The sequence below is a fragment of the Bubalus bubalis genome, chromosome 6 (assembly GCF_019923935.1).
Source record: "Bubalus bubalis isolate 160015118507 breed Murrah chromosome 6, NDDB_SH_1, whole genome shotgun sequence".
Taxonomy (NCBI): domain Eukaryota; kingdom Metazoa; phylum Chordata; class Mammalia; order Artiodactyla; family Bovidae; genus Bubalus; species Bubalus bubalis.
The window spans coordinates 45,781,500-45,797,988 of NC_059162.1; the positions used below are offsets into that span (position 1 = coordinate 45,781,500).

Consider the following 16,489-nt stretch of genomic DNA (forward strand, 5'->3'; position numbering starts at 1 on the left):
ATTTATTTCCCATAAAGTGATGGGACCAGATGCCATGATCTTCGTTTTCTGAATGTTGAGCTTTAAGCCAACTTTTTCACTCTCCTCTTTCGCCTTCATCAAGAGGCTTTTTAGTTCCTCTTCACTTTCTGCCATAAGGGTGGTGTCATCTGCATATCTGAGGTTATTGATATTTCTCCGGGCAATCTTGATTCCAGCTTGTGTTTCTTCCAGTCCAGCATGTCTCATGATGTACTCTGCATAGAAGTTATATAAGCAAGGTGATAATATACAACCTTGATGTACTCCTTTTCCTATTTGGAACCAGTCTATTGTTCCATGTCCAGTTCTAACTGTTGCTTCCTGACCTGCATACAGATTTCTCAAGAGGCAGGTCAGGTGGTCTGGTATTCCCGTCTCTTTCAGAATTTTCCACAGTTTATTGTGATCCACACAGTCAAAGGCTTTGGCATAGTCAATAAAGCAGAAATAGATGCTTTTCTGGAACTCTCTTGCTTTTTCCATGATCCAGCGGATGTTGGCAATTTGATCTCTGGTTTCTCTGCCTTTTCTAAAACCAGCTTGAACATCTGGAAGTTCACGGTTCACGTATTGCTGAAGCCTGGCTTCGAGAATTTTGAGCATTACTTTACTAGCGTGTGAGATGAGTGCAATTGTGTGGTAGTTTGAGCATTCTTTGGCATTGCCGTTCTTTGGGATTGGAATGAAAACTGACCTTTTCCAGTCATGTACAAAATGTGATTCAGGAACTCAGAGGAGGAATGCTTAATTTGGCCCAGATAGTGGAGTAGGAAAAGTGAGTCAGGAATGCTTCCCAGAAGAAGTGTGACCTTAGGCAGAAATTTCAAAGATTGAAAAAGCGTTAGTCAAGCATGTCATTGACTGGACCCAATGTGACTTCTAAATATCCTACGTTAGTACTTAAAATATGTTTATTTCTATTAAAAGCATAAGTGAATTTGAAACATTAAAAATACATTTGAGGTTGTAAAAGGTATCTCAAAAATTTTAACCATTCCAATTGATTTCTCCATAGGTATTCAAAGCAATGAATATCCCACAAATCAGGAATCCTTCTCTGCCTCCCCCAGAAAAAATGCATGAAGCCTATTCTGCAAAGATTGCTCTTTTGGGTGCTGGGCCTGCAAGTATAAGTTGTGCTTCGTTCTTGGCTCGATTAGGCTACAATGACATCACTATATTTGAAAAACAAGAATACGTTGGTGGTTTAAGGTAATTCCTACATTTATTTTATGTTCATAGTGTTAAAAATAATGGGGTAAAACAATTATGAATATTGTTGGTTTGTAATCAAATAGGAACTTCAGGTTCACAGATGGTATTTTAACTGTTCTTTTTCCAAATGCTCAAATTTTGATTTCATTATTCATTTTATATTTGCAGTTGGCTTTAAGTAATATTTATTTTAAAATTTCTCTGTCTAGTTCTGTGAATTTAAGTAAATCACAGCAAAATATTTTATGAATAGAGGAAACAATCATATGAAAGCTTATTTCATCCCTGTCAATCTTTCCTTTAATGGAGATATATGTGAGTTTTGCAAATTAGAGATGGGGAATCCTACCTCCACAGAATATTGGATGATTCATTTCAGTGTGTATGTAGATGTGTTGTCTTGGTCATGTATTTTCATTCTCCAATCTCTTAAGTCTTGCATTTGATTACAATTAAGTTAGAGACTACTAAGAATGTTCCATTTTAATGTACATTTATGCAGTGTTTTATCTCATAAGTACCATATTACGATTTGCTATTAAACATCATTGTTGTAAGCCAGGATTCATCACATAAACATTTATTCCCTTGAAGTTCCACACACAAGTATGGAAAATATTCACTATGTATAAGTGATTTTCAGATATTCATATCAGGCTTGGACAGTGGATGGAGTTTACTTTATTTAAGATAAATGGACTCTGTAGAATATATAGTGGAAAAAAGGCAGTCTTTTCAATGAGTGATGTTGGGCAAGTTGGACAACTATATGTAAGTCATTAAACTTAGAACACTTCCTCAAGCCATATATATAAAAGTAAACTCAAAAGGGCTTAAAGACATAAGTAAAAGATATGACACCATAAAACTCCTACAAGAAAACATAAGCAAAGCATTCTCTATCTGGTATAAATCTTACGAATATTTTCTTAGATCAATCTCCCAAGGTAAAATAAACAACAACAAAAATAAGTAAATATAATCTAATCAAGCTTGAAAGCATTTGCATAGCAAAGGAAATATTCCACAAAACAAAAATACAATCTGTGGAATGGGAGAAACTATTTGCAAACAATATGACCAACAGAATTTAATTTCCAAAACAGCTCGTACAACTCAATGTCAAAATAAAATAAAAAACCCAATCAAAAAATGAGCAGAAGACCTAAGTAAACATTTCTCTAAGAAAGACATACAGAAAGCCAATAGGCACATGTAAAGATGCTCAACATTGATAATCACCCAGTTCAGTTCAGTTGCTCAGTCGTGTCCCACTCTTTGTGACCCCATGAATCGCTGCACGCCAGGCCTCCCTGTCCATCACCAACTCCTGGACTTCACTCAAACTCAGATCCACTGAGTCGGTTATGCCATCCAGCCATCTCATCCTCTGTCGTCCCCTTCTCCTCTTGCCCCCAATCCCTCCCAGCATCAGAGTCTTTTCCAACGAGTCAACTCTTCAAATGAGGTGGCCAAAGTATTGGAGTTTCAGCTTCAGCATCATTCCTTCCAAAGAACACCCAGGACTGACCTTCTTTACAATGGACTGGTTGGATCTCCTTGCAGTCCATTAGAATCTCAAGAGTCTTCTCCAACACCACCGTTCAAAAGCATCAATTCTTCAGCGCTCAGCCTTCTTCACAGTCCAACTCTCACATCCATACATGACCACTGGAAAAACCATAGCCTTGACTAGATGGACCTTTGTTGGCAAAGTAATGTCTCTGCTTTTCAATATGCTATATAGATTGGTCATAACTTTTCTTCCCAGGAGTAAGCGTCTTTTAATTTCATGGCTGCAGTCACCATCTGCAGTGATTTTGGAGCCCCCAAAAATCAAGTCTGACACTGTTTCCACTGCTTCCCCATCTATTTCCCATGAAGTGATAGGACAGGACGCCATGATCTTCATTTTCTGAATGTTGAGCTTTAAGCCAACTTTTTCACTCTCTTCTTTCACCTTCATCAAGAGGCTTTTTAGTTCCTCTTCACTTTCTGCTGTAAGGGTGGTGTCATCTGCATATCTGAAGTTATTGATATTTCTCCCGGCAATCTTGATTCCAGCTTGTGCTTCTTCCAGCCCAGCATTTCTCATTATGTACTCTGCGTATGAATTAAATAACCAGGGTGACAATATATAGCCTTAATGTACTCCTTTTCCTATTTGGAACCAGTCTGTTGTTCCATGTCCAGTTCTAACTGTTGCTTCCTGACCTGCATACAGATTTCTCAAGAGGCAGGTCAGGTGGTCTGGTATTCCTATCTCTTTCAGAATTTTCCACAGTTTATTGTGATCCACACAGTCAAAGGCTTTGGCATAGTCAATAAAGCAGAAATAGATGTTTTTCTGGAACTCTCTTGCTTTTTCTATGATCCAGCAGATATTGGCAGTTTGATCTCTGGTTCCTCACATAATCATTAGAGAAATGCAAATCAAAACAACAACGACAACGACAATGACAAACCTCACACTGGTCAGAATGGTCATCCTTCAGAAGTCTACAAATAACAAATGCTGGAGAAGTAGTAAAGAAAAGAGAACTGGTCTACACTCTTGGTTGGAATGTAATTTGGTGGAGCCACTATGGAAAATAGTATAGAGGTTTCTTAGAAAACTAAAAATAGAGCTGCCATATGATCCTTCAGTTCCATCCCTGGACAGATATCCACAAAATATGAAAAGTCTAATATGACAAAAAAGTATGCATCTTAGTGTTCATAGCAGCACTCTTTACAGTAGCCAAGATATGGAAGCAACCTAAGTTTTCATTGACAGATGAATGGATAAAGGAGGTGCAGTAAATATACATACAATGGAATATTACTCAGCCATAAAAAGAATGAAATATTGGCATTCACAGTAACTTGGTTGGACCTAAAGATTATCACACTAAGTGAAGTAAGTCAGACAGAAAGAGACAAATATTACATGATATCACTTATATGGAAACCTAAAAATAATTCACATAAACTTATTTACAAACCAAGACTCACATAGAAAACAAACTTATGGTTACCAGAGGGGAAAACGAGGGTGAGAGAAATAAATTAGGAGCTTGGGGTTAGTAGATACAAACTATTCTACCTAAAATAAATAAGCAACAATGATTTACTGTGTAGCACGGGGAACTTATTTCAATATTGTATAATATCCTATAATGGAAAATAATCCTAAAAATTATAAAATAAATGGAACTTTATAGTAACATGTATTTTATTTAGGATCATAAAAAAATTAAATTTATTTTAAGCAGGGACTGGATATTCCTTAAAACATTTGATGTAAAAATGAGCAAGAATTTGCATGATAATTTGATAATATTACTCAGTTTATTTTTTTTTCCCTAAGTGTGTTTTTGCAAAAGAAACTCATTGATTATAAAAATATATCCAGTTGGCATATCTGTTGTTTTACTTAGCATTTAAATTTTGATGGCTACTGAACTATTTTTTAAGCAACAGATTTGTCATATTTAATAATCAGAGAATAAATTAAATCAAGTTGTGACTAAAATTTATGTTGTTTTTACATTTTATGGCACCTGTAAATATGTATTAATAGATACATAAATATCAACATTGGTTGATAATGTTCATAATGACATATGCTAAACTGCAAGTAAGCTATTATTAATATAAAACTATTAGACTAAATCATCAAGCAAAAATATCACATAGTATGAAGACCCTTTAGAGAGGATATGAAGCTTAAACTGAAGAATAAATATCCTGATATCTCAGAAGCAATTATTTTTCTGTATTGATGTTTCACTACGTTGACTTTTAAGGTATCACACATACTTTGTAAATTTTTCTCCTGGAGAGTAAAATACCTAACATATTATTTTGCTGGAATTATTTAGGCTTTTATTTTTAATGGCATTTTACCACAGCTTCATTAATTAGGAAAAACATAATCTATTAGCAATATATATATATATATATATATATATATATATATATATATACACTGTACTTTTTTTTCAGATATACACGTCAATGAATATGTGAGCTAGTTTAAAAAATATGAACTTGATTATTGGGTAGCTGTATGGACGTGAGTCTGAGTGAACTCCGGGTGTTGGTGATGGACAGGGAGGTCTGGCGTGCTGCGATTCATGGGGTCACAAAGAGTCGGACACGACTGAGCGACTGATCTGATCTGATAGACTAGAAATAATCTTTTTACACTTTAATTGCATTTGCACAAGAAGCTTGAAAGGGAACAATCCCTGTTTGTGAATTATTGTGTTGACAATTTTGGTAGAAGATTTTTGTGGTTGTTAGCATCTCTATTTTTTTATGCAGGATATACACTTCTAAATAATATAAATTGACATGAAACTTGTGTTTCTATGTATTTCCTAAACATATTCAGTGGGACAGATTCCCCTGGGTAATGACCAAGCATGTAAAAAAAATATCTTTTATGATTTACTTTGTTTCCTTTGCCTTTGAATCTTCCCAGTCTCCAGGGACAATCAGGTCAGTTCACTTCAGTCATGTCCCACTGTTTGCAACTGGACTGTTGTATGGACTGTATCTGACTCTTTGCAACCCCATGGACTGCATCACACCTGTCTTCCCTGTCCATCACCATCTCCTGGAGCTGTCTCAAACTCCTGTCCATCAAGTCGGGGATGCCATCCAATCATCTCATCCTCTATTGTCCCCTTCTCCTCCTTTCTTCCATCTTTCCGAGTGTTAAGATCTTTTCCAGTAATCAGTTCTGCATATCAGGTGGCCAAAATATTGGAGCTTCAGCTTCAGCATCAGTCCTTCCAATGAATATTCAGAACTGATTTTCTTTAGGGTTGATGGGTTTGATCTCCTTGCAGTCCAGGGACAATATGAAGTGTTTAATCAGTCTCCTTTGGATCGTGCCATGGTAGCAGCATGTGTCACTGCTGCAAGATTATAAAAACTGACACTGGAATTTAGCCAGAATCACACTGCAATACTTTTCTACTAATTTATTTTCTCACTTAAAGATACCTCTCATTCTCTTGTATCTTCAAAGTGGCTAAAAAAGATTAAATTAGCTTTGTATTTGAAATCAATTGCTTAAAGAGGTGATGTCAAGTTTTATCTTTCCTTTTCCTTTGCATCCAAACAGAATCTTCTAAACCTGGTGCACAAGTATCACAACCAGTTTTTAAAACATCACTAAGTTGGGTAAAAATTATCCAGGACTTAATCCCTATTGTATGGTGTCACGATAGTGTCAACAAATTTGTAAAATAATCAGTTTTGCTTTCCTTGAATTGTGGCTTCTCCCCTACCAGTATGTGAGTTTGTGCACTGGGACGACCCAGAGGGATGGAATGGGGAGGGAGGAGGGAGGAGGGTTCAGGATGGGGAACACATGTATACCTGTGGCGGATTCATATTGATATTTGGCAAAACTAATACAGTTATGTAAAGTTTAAAAAAAAAAAAGTTTAAAGGACTCGATATTATGATAACAAAGTTATATGAATGTGGTATTACATACAAATGTATACATGTATATGTATATATATGTATACTTTCTGATTGTTTTCTATTATAAAATTAATATACATGAATTATGACTTTTTGTTAAATATTGTAATTAGAATAATAACATCCTTTGCCTTAGCTAATTTAGATGTTATGTTTTCACTATGTCTATTGCATTTCATGTTGACTGACAATAAAGAAATAGGGTTTAGGTGAAATAGTTTTATTCGCAGAAAGTATTTTGAGAACATGTGTGATGTAACACAAATTTAAAATGTGGTACCTGTATCATAATAAACTAAAGCAAAGTTTTTTCAAAGTATGAGAATTGTGCTTTAAAAAGAAGGGAAGGAGGTTGTTTTTAATTAATTCCATTTAGATGAAAGAAACATGAACATAAAAGAATAATTTTTTTTTCAGGATATCTGTGCACTCCCACTGACTGACTGTTAAAAGATTTGTGGCCACAAGGAAAGTTTCTTTTGAAACTTTCTTGTTAAAAGAGAACATATAGAATAAAAGGTTTTCTTTATAAATACAGCAAACTTGAGATGTAACTATTCTAATTAAATTCCATCTTCTGTCCTCATATCACCTTTCTCAGTGTGCAGTCTTGAGGGTAAGCTCCCTCTCTCCCGATTTTCCTTCCTTCCTTATTTCATCCCTTCCTTCATTTTTTATTTATTTATCTCCTACTATGTGCTGGTCATTACCTTAGGCCATTGAGTTACAACGGTGAATAAAGCAAAGTGCCTGTTCTCATGGGAGCATATGTTCTGGTAGTGGGTTGTTTAAGTCACTCAGCCATGTCCGGCTGTTTGCGACCCCATGGACTTCAGCATGCTAGGCTTCCTTGTCCTTCACTATCTCCTGGAGTTTGCTCAAACTCATGTCTATTGAGTCAGTAATTCCATCCAACCATCTCATCCACTGTCTCTCCTTCTCCTCCTATTCTCTGTTTTTCCCAGAATCAAGGTCTTTTCCAGTGAGTATAATCTTCTTATCAGGCAGCTAAAGTATTGGTGCTTCAGCTTCAGCATCAGTCGTTTCAATGAATATTTAGGGTTGATTTCCTTTAGGATCGACTGGCTGGATCTCCTTACTGTTCAAGGAACTCTCAAGAGTCTTCTCTAACACCACTGTTCAAAAGCATCAATTCTTTGGTGCTCAGCCTTCTTTACAGTCCAATTCTCAGATCCATACATGACTACTGGAAAAGCCAGCGTTGACTATACAAACCTTTGCCATTCAAGTGATGTCTCTGCTTTTTAATATGCTGTCTCTTTCAACAACACAAGAGAAGATTCTACACATGGACATCACCAGATGGTCAACACCAAAATCAGATTGATTATATTTTTTGCAGCCAAAATGGAGAAGCTCTATACAGTCAGCAAAAAGAAGACCGGGAGATGACTGTGGCTCAGTTAATGAACAACTTTTTGCCAATTCAGACTTAAATTGAAGAAAGTAGGGAAAACCACTAGACCATTCAGGTATGACCTAAATGAATTCCCTTATGATTATAGTGTGGGAGTGAGAAATAGATTTAAGGGACAAGATCTGATAGACAGAGTGTCTGATGAGCTATGGATGGAGGTTCATGACATTGTACAGGAGACATGGATCAAGATCATCCCCATGGAAAAGAAATGCAAAAAAGCAAAATGGCTGTCTGGGGAGGCCTTACAAATAGCTGTGAAAAGAAGAGAAGCGAAAGCAAAGGAAAAAAGGAAAGATATAAGCATCTGAATGCAGAATTCCAAAGAATAGCAAGGATAGATAAGAAAGCTTTCCTCAGTGATCAATGCAAAGAAATAGAGGAAAACCACAGAATGGGAAAGACTAGAGATCTCTTCAAGAAAATTAGAGATACCAAGGGAACATTTCATACAAAGCTGGGCTCGATAAAGGACAGAAATGATATGGGCCTAAAAGAAGCAGAAGATATTAAGAAGAGGTGGCAAGAATACATAGGAGAACCGTACAAAAAAGAGCTTCATGACCCAGATAATCATGATGGTTTGATTACTCACCTAGAGCCAGACATCCTGGAATGTGAAGTCAAGTGGGCCTTAGAAAGCATCACTATGAACAAAGCTAGTGGAGGTGAAGGAGTTCCAGTGGAGCTATTTCAAATCCTGAAAAATGATGCTGTGAAAGTGCTGCACTCAATATGCCAGCAAATTTGGAAAACTCAGCAGTGGCCACAGGACTGGAAAAGGTCAGTTTTCATTTCAATCCCAAAGAAAGACAATGCCAAAGAATGCTCAAACTACCACACAATTGCACTCATCTCACATTCTAGTAAAGTAATGCTCAAAATTCTCCAAGCCAGGCTTCAGCAATACGTGAACTGTGAACTTCCAGATGTTCAAGCTGATTTTAGAAAAGGCAGAGGAACCAGAGATCAAATTGCCAACATCTGCTGGATCATGGAAAAAGCAAGAGAGTTCCAGAAAAACATCTATTTCTGCTTTATTGACTATGCCAAAACCTTTGACTGTGTGGATCACAATAAACTGTGGAAAATTCTGAAAGAGATAGGAATACCAGACCACCTGACCTGCCTCTTGAGAAATCTGTATGCAGGTCAGGAAGCAACAGTTAGAACTGGACATGGAACAACAGACTGGTTCTGAATAGGAAAAGGAGTACGTCAAGGCTGTATATTGTCACTCTGCTTATTTAACTTATACGCAGAGTACATCATGAGAAACACTGGGCTGGAAGAAGCACAAGCTGGAATCAAGATTACTGGGAGAAATATCAATAACCTCAGATATGCAGATAACACCACCCTTATGGCAGAAAGTGAAGAGGAACTAAAAAGCCTCTTGATGAAGGTGAAAGAGGAGAGTGAAAAAGTTGGCTTATAGCTCAACATTCAGAAAACGAAGATCATGGCATCCAGTCCCATCACTTCATGGGAAATAGATGGGAAAACAGTGGAAACTGACTTTATTTTTCTGGGCTCCAAAATCACTGCAGATGGTGACTGCAGCCATGAAATTAAAAGACACTTACTCCTTGGAAAGAAAGTTATGACCAACCTAGACAGCATATTAAAAAGCAGAGATATTACTTTGCAACAAAGATCCGTCTAGTCAAGGCTATGGTTTTTCTAGTGGTCATGTATGGATGTGAGAGTTGGAATGTGAAGAAAGCTGAATGCCGAAGAATTGATGCTTTTGAACTGTGGTGTTGGAGAAGACTCTTGAGAGTCCCTTGGACTGCAAGGAGATCCAACCAGCCTCTCCTAAAGGAGATCAGTCCTGGGTGTTCATTGGAAGGACTGATGCTGAAGCTGAAACTCCAATACTTTGGCCACCTGATGTGAAGAGTTGACTCATTGTAAAAGACCCTGATGCTACGAGGGATTGGGGGCAGGAGGAAAAGGGGATGACAGAGGATGAGATGGCTTGATGGCATCACCAACTCGATGGACATGTGTTTGAGTGAGCTCCGAGAGTTGGTAATGGACAGGGAGGCCCGGCGTGCTGCAATTCATGGGGTCGCAAAGAATCGGACACGACTGAGCGACTGAACTGAACTGAATTAGGTTTGTCATAGCTTATCTTCCAAGGAACAAGTGTCTTTTAATTTCATGGATGTAGTCTCTGTCTGCAATGATTTTGGAGCCCAAGAAAATAAAGTCTGTCACTGTTTCCATTGTTTCCCATGTATTTGCCATGAATGATAGGACCAGATGCTATGATCTTAGTTTTTTGAAAGTTGTTTTTAAGCCAGCTTTTTCACTCTCCTCTTTCACCTTTATCAAGAGGCTCTTTGATGAAGAGAACTCTTTATCAGGTTCTTCTTTGCTTTCTGCCATAAGGGTGGTGTCATCTGCATATCTGAGGTTATTGATATTTCTCCTGGCAATCTTGATCCCAGCTTGAGCTTCATCCAGCCCAGCATTTCACGTGTACTCTGCATATGTGTTAAATAAGCAGGGTGGTAATATATAGCCTTGACATACCCCGTTCTGAATTTTGAAGTAGTTCATTGTTCCATATCTCTTTCTAACTGTTACTTCTTGACCTGCATGTATGTTTCTCAGGAAGCAAGTCAGGTGGTTTGATATTCCCATCTCTTTAAGAATTGTCCACAGTTTGTTGTGAGACCCACACAGTCAAAGACTTTAGCTTAATCGGTGAAGCAGAAGTATATGTTTTTCTGGAACTCTTTTGCTTTGCAATATAGTTTTTCCTATATACAAGTATACAGTTTTTAGTGTGCATATCACACACGCATACATACATGTTCTATAATTATATAGAAAATATATATACTTTTCTATATAGTTATTGAATACCTATGTATATATGTATGATGTACATATCAAAAACTGTATACTTTCAAATAATTTTTTATTTTTTAAGATATTGTTCTCTTAAGACATTTATGGAATTGCTAGTAAATAGATCAACTAAATATTGTGATATACTTAAATGTATAGGAATTGCTTTTGATTCTCTACTAAGTATTTGTTTTTCATTGTTTTTATTTTTTCATAAATTTCTGTTTCTATAATAATGCATTCATATTTTGTCATGCATATAAAAATGTGTATTTCCTCACATGCATCTTATACATTATGAAAATACCCTTAGAAGAAATACTTATTCCTTTAATACTGATCAGTAACACATGTTGCATTTTTTAAACTGCTGATTTTTCCACAAATGTTTCTCTCTCTTTTTTTTAGTACCTCTGAAATCCCTCAGTTCCGGCTACCATATGATGTAGTAAATTTTGAGATTGAGCTTATGAAAGACCTTGGTGTAAAGGTAAGTGAAAAACATAACATTTATGTATTGCTTTAAAAGAAAGGAATAAGCTCTGTATTGAAGATTAACAGCAAAATGTCACACACTTTAGGAAAGAACAATTAAAAGCTACACCAGGCAGAAGCAGAAAGATGCTTCTCCTTGCTTAGGGCATTTGTCTGTCTACTGTCTGAATGCCACTAGCCTGGAAAAGGGCAATCAATAGTTCTCATCTGGCACGCCTGCATGTGATTAATTGTCTGTAAGAAACAAATTCCTAAATTGCTTTAGGGGTTCAGTGCAGCTAATAGAAGGATTTGGATTCTTTAATCACTTTTTTTTTTTTTTTTTTTTGTGGAAGTTATGTGAACTTGGAAACATTTGTATTACACAATTTGGGACAAAATTTCTTACAGAGGTTTATTTTATTTACTATATGCATAATGTCAGTAGTGTTAACGTCATAATCCTTTTTCAATATAAACAGCAATTCAGCAAGGTAGAAAGCAACAATTCAGTATTTTTGTTTTGTGAAATAAATATTGTGTTGTTCTTTTAAAGATGATCAAAACTCAATACATTTTACTTTTAGATATAGCTTTAGATATTTCCATTCTTTTGTATTATGTTTAAGAATATATTCTGGCTCTTCACCTAAATTTATTGCTATTTTTTTTTCAAAACTTTTTCCTTTCCATGACGGATACAAAATCATAGATTAATGGAATATTGTAAATTACATAATACATTGTTGTAAGTACATATAAAAACTTTTGAAAAGTGGTTAGCAAACTATTCATGATTCTTGCATTTAGAAATATAAATTTAAATAGCCAGTAAAAAGAAAAACACTCATAACAATATTTTGCATTTTTATACTTATAATTAATTTTATTTGGCAGTGGTAGGTGATGAAATGTGTATACAATCACCAAAGAAAAACTGTTCTGGCAAATATGAAATACAAATGTGCACACCTTTATGAAAACTGTTCAAAATAATGCTCAAAATAGATTTAAGGGTGATTACTTGCTTCAAATAAATATATCCTGAAAAGTTCTTTAAATGTCTTTCATTTTGAATGCAAGTTCTTACCTGAATCTCATTAAGTAAGGAAATGATTATTGAGACCTCAAAGTAATATATTAGGTGATACTTGAAATTGAAGATAAATCAAAAATTAATTTAAGACACATCTAAATTCATCCTATAAATAATTATAAAATTGCATTCAATTTCTACCTTACTGGATATGTTGCATAAAGTAGGGCATACCCATTACTCTTACTAGGAAACTCATCGGGACATGGTGACATAGTAGTAGTCAGTGCACTGAGTGCCAGAAAATGTACATTTCAGCTGCAGTTTTGTCTCTTCCTAATTTTATAGTCAGATAACCTTGATGAAGTCAATTAATGTCCTTCACCTTGGTCAGTATTTGTTCAAAGGGAAAAGTATCTGTTACCACTTTTTTAAACATATCTGCTTATATATGCCCTAACATATATGTGCTCTGGACATGTGTAATAATCCAGTAGTGTAGATTGCCTTTGGGAAGGTGTAGGAAGTCATTTATCATCATTTTGTACATTTGAATTTTAAACCCTATGAATTTATTATATTATCAAGAAATAATTAGAACCTGAATTGAGGAGGTTAATACTATCTTGTCCATCACTCAGGTTGTTTTAAAATTTGAAGGAAATGAAGTATTCAAACTTGCTTTGTAAACAATAAATTCTATGTACAATTCTGAAGAGAGACAGTAACAAGATTCGTTTTCAGCTTTGAGGACTGGCATCCACTGATGAAGTACTTTCATCTTTTATGACTTATCAAAATTACCCATGAAAGGATATATCTTTTAAAAAATGGTCTACTCTTGTTACCACTTTTCCTCATCACCACATTCTTCTTATAACCTGCTTCATGTTTTTACCTCTCAGCTAACACTATATTTTAAAGTCAACAATAATTTACTGGCAATGAAGTGGATTTTTCTCTGGATTTATTCTCTTTGGCTCCTGGGCAGCGTGTGATATATTCTTATATGTATGTATGTAACTGTGCATGTATGTACATGTATCTATATATGTATGTATGTATTTTTAGCTTTCATGATCTAGCATTATCTTGGATATTACCTGTTTTTTTCTCTCTATTAGATTTGTTTCAATTATTTGATAAAATTATTAAGAATGTACTTTGGCCAAGTTATATACTAAGGATTCTTCTAGTACCATCTTTCTTTTGAACTCCAGTTCTGTATTCTTAGTAGTTTAATGAGCATATTTATCATCCAAATAACATACATTCATCATATCTAAGCTTAGCATAATTAATTATCTTCCCTCCCAACTATGTTCTTCTAAATTTCTTATTGAGTAATTTCAACTTATTTCTTATCTATAGCTGATAGATTAGTTCTTATTTATTTTAAACTGAAAGATTTATTTTAAACACAAAGATTGTGTCACAATAAAACTATATTTGTACATTGTATGTATGTATGTATATTATATATATGTACATTGTATGTATGTATACATACATACAATGTACATGTACATATATATATATATATATATATATACTTTTTTATTCCACTGTTTCATTGTCTGGAATTTCTAGTATGTTGTAAATGTGATAATACATGGCATCTTTTCAGACCTATGAAATAACATTTTTATCATACTGAATAAATATTTTCTTTTTCTAGATTTATTAATATAATAGTAACATTTCTGTAGTTATTTTTTTAATGAAAAAAGCATATTAAAATTTTTAACTGCCCATTTAAATTGAGTTATATTCATTTTTGCATTTCTGAAATATATATTTTGCATCATGTTTTATTATATATGTACATCTAGAACTAGATTTGTTTTATGAGTTTTAAAAAAATTTTCTTTTGCATTCACTTCTTTATATACTGAATATTAAAATTGGTAATACAACAGAGAATAGTCAGATTCTGTTGCTTTCTTTGTAGAGTTTCAGAGCTACTGAAAGTCTTCATTTTGATTTTTTGTTATATTTGTGATTTGGGGTTATTTTATAGATTTTGGTTATAGAGTTATGCTAACTTTATAAAAATTAACTTCGAAGCATTTAATTATTTTATTATTGGTAAAAATATTGTCTTGATTCTTATGTTTTTGCTAAATTTTAAATTTTTATCCTTATGCTATCTCAGAGTGTTTTGTAAGAAAGAGAAAATTGACTTTTGAAAAACTTTTTTCATAGTCCCTCCACCTATTTTATTCTCATGCTAATTTGGTCAATATATATTTTTCTAGATAAAATTTCTGTTTCATTGAGACTTTTGAATTAATTAGCATAGATTTACCATACTATTTCAATATGCAGTAAAATACCACATCTGTACCTGTGATGGTGTTTACTTTCACATTTTAATACTTATATATTGTGTGTTAACATTTTTTGATATGACTAGATAGTGGTTCCTCTAATTAATGTATTCTTTGTAAAAAACAAGTCTCAGGTTTTTATGTTTCCTTCTTCATTAATTGCTGACTCTATCTTTATTTTTCCCCCCTGCTATCCTTACCCTTATTTGTTATTCTTTCTTAACCTTTTTAATTGCATTCCTATTTAATTTTTATCTTTCTAGGTTGAGTAGGTAAACCATTAAAAGTTTATAACTTCCCTTGAATAAACTCTTATCAGCATCCACATGTTTTCTTTGGCATTATTATTCAGTTTTGTTTTTCCCTTTTAAAACAGCTTTTAGGATAATATTTTTATGTGCTTCTGTATTCTTGTGATAGAATTCACATTTTTTTTACTTTACTATCAGCAGGATATAGTATGTTTAACTTGTCAAGTATATTCTCAACTGATTACACAGCAAAAGATCATTCCTAGTGTAATAAAGAAATATTCTTCGGAAGAAATAGCATCTAAGCTGTTACATTTTTGTAAAGCTCTTTATTTTAAAATAAAAGGTCATTATAAAACACTGTCAGTTATTTCACCCTAGGTGGACTTTAGCAAAGTCTTCTGTTGTAATTGTGTCTGAAAATGTTACTAATCTTTGTGACTGAATGCTCTTTTTTTGTTTGTCTTGCAATTCAGAATTTAGGTAGATATAAATATACTCCTTTTATAGTCTTTATAATATTTCTAATTATTTTGTAAATTCTAAAAATGTAAATTTGCATAAAGATTTTAATTTTTCTAAATATGTGTAAAATATGTATATTTGTCATTTCTCAATATTTTCATAGAATTCTATTTTGATTAAGCTAAATTTTTAAGAAGTTGTCTTCATAATTTGAGTAAAAATGTCTACTATACCTCTTGGTAAATTCTCTACATCATATTTGTCATTGTATTTATTTGAAGCAAACATTTCCGTCATTATAGCTTGTTACTGACAACTAATATAAAGTCATGTCTTATCTCTACTGGAAGCTGAGAACCTATATGCATTCATAGCCAACACAATAATTTTGTTTCCAAAGAGAGCTGAATTTATTTTTTAAATTATTTTATCTTTTTTATATGTTAGAGATTCTGGAAATACTTGGTCTATTTAGCCAAATTTTGTATCAGAAAAATGTGAAGAGCATGTACATTGTTATCTTTATTTTTTTTAAATAACAGGTAACACATAGTTCATATCAAAAAAGAATTCCATGGCAAATATGTTGTAAACCTTAATCCTATATTAAAAACATTATACATATGAGGACATACTATACAGTTTTATAAAGAAAATTTTTTCAGGTCTCAGAATATTAGGTGGAACTTTGGCTCAGGGCTTATTATATTCAATCCTCTAGTCAAATAGTGATAATTCTTATACTTTAGCTGGCTTGAAACTCAGCATTAAAAAACTAAGATCATGGTACCCTGTCCCATTCCCATGGCAAATAGAAGGAAAAAGTGGAAGCAGTGACAGATTTTATTTTCTTGGGCTCCAAAATCACTACAGATGGTGAATGAAGTCATTAAGTTAAAAGACACTTGCTCCT

At 34.0% G+C, this 16,489-nt stretch overlaps 1 protein-coding gene across 1 annotated transcript in view; it reads left to right on the top strand.

Moving 5' to 3' along the window:
* The window catches only part of DPYD (dihydropyrimidine dehydrogenase), a 945,375-nt gene that overhangs the window by 252,274 nt on the left and 676,612 nt on the right, over positions 1-16,489 (top strand). The window contains exons 6-7 of the mRNA XM_025289449.3: positions 1,037-1,233; positions 11,429-11,510. Of these exons, the coding sequence (XP_025145234.1) occupies positions 1,037-1,233; positions 11,429-11,510 (279 nt within the window). The remainder of the gene's footprint in view (positions 1-1,036; positions 1,234-11,428; positions 11,511-16,489) is intronic.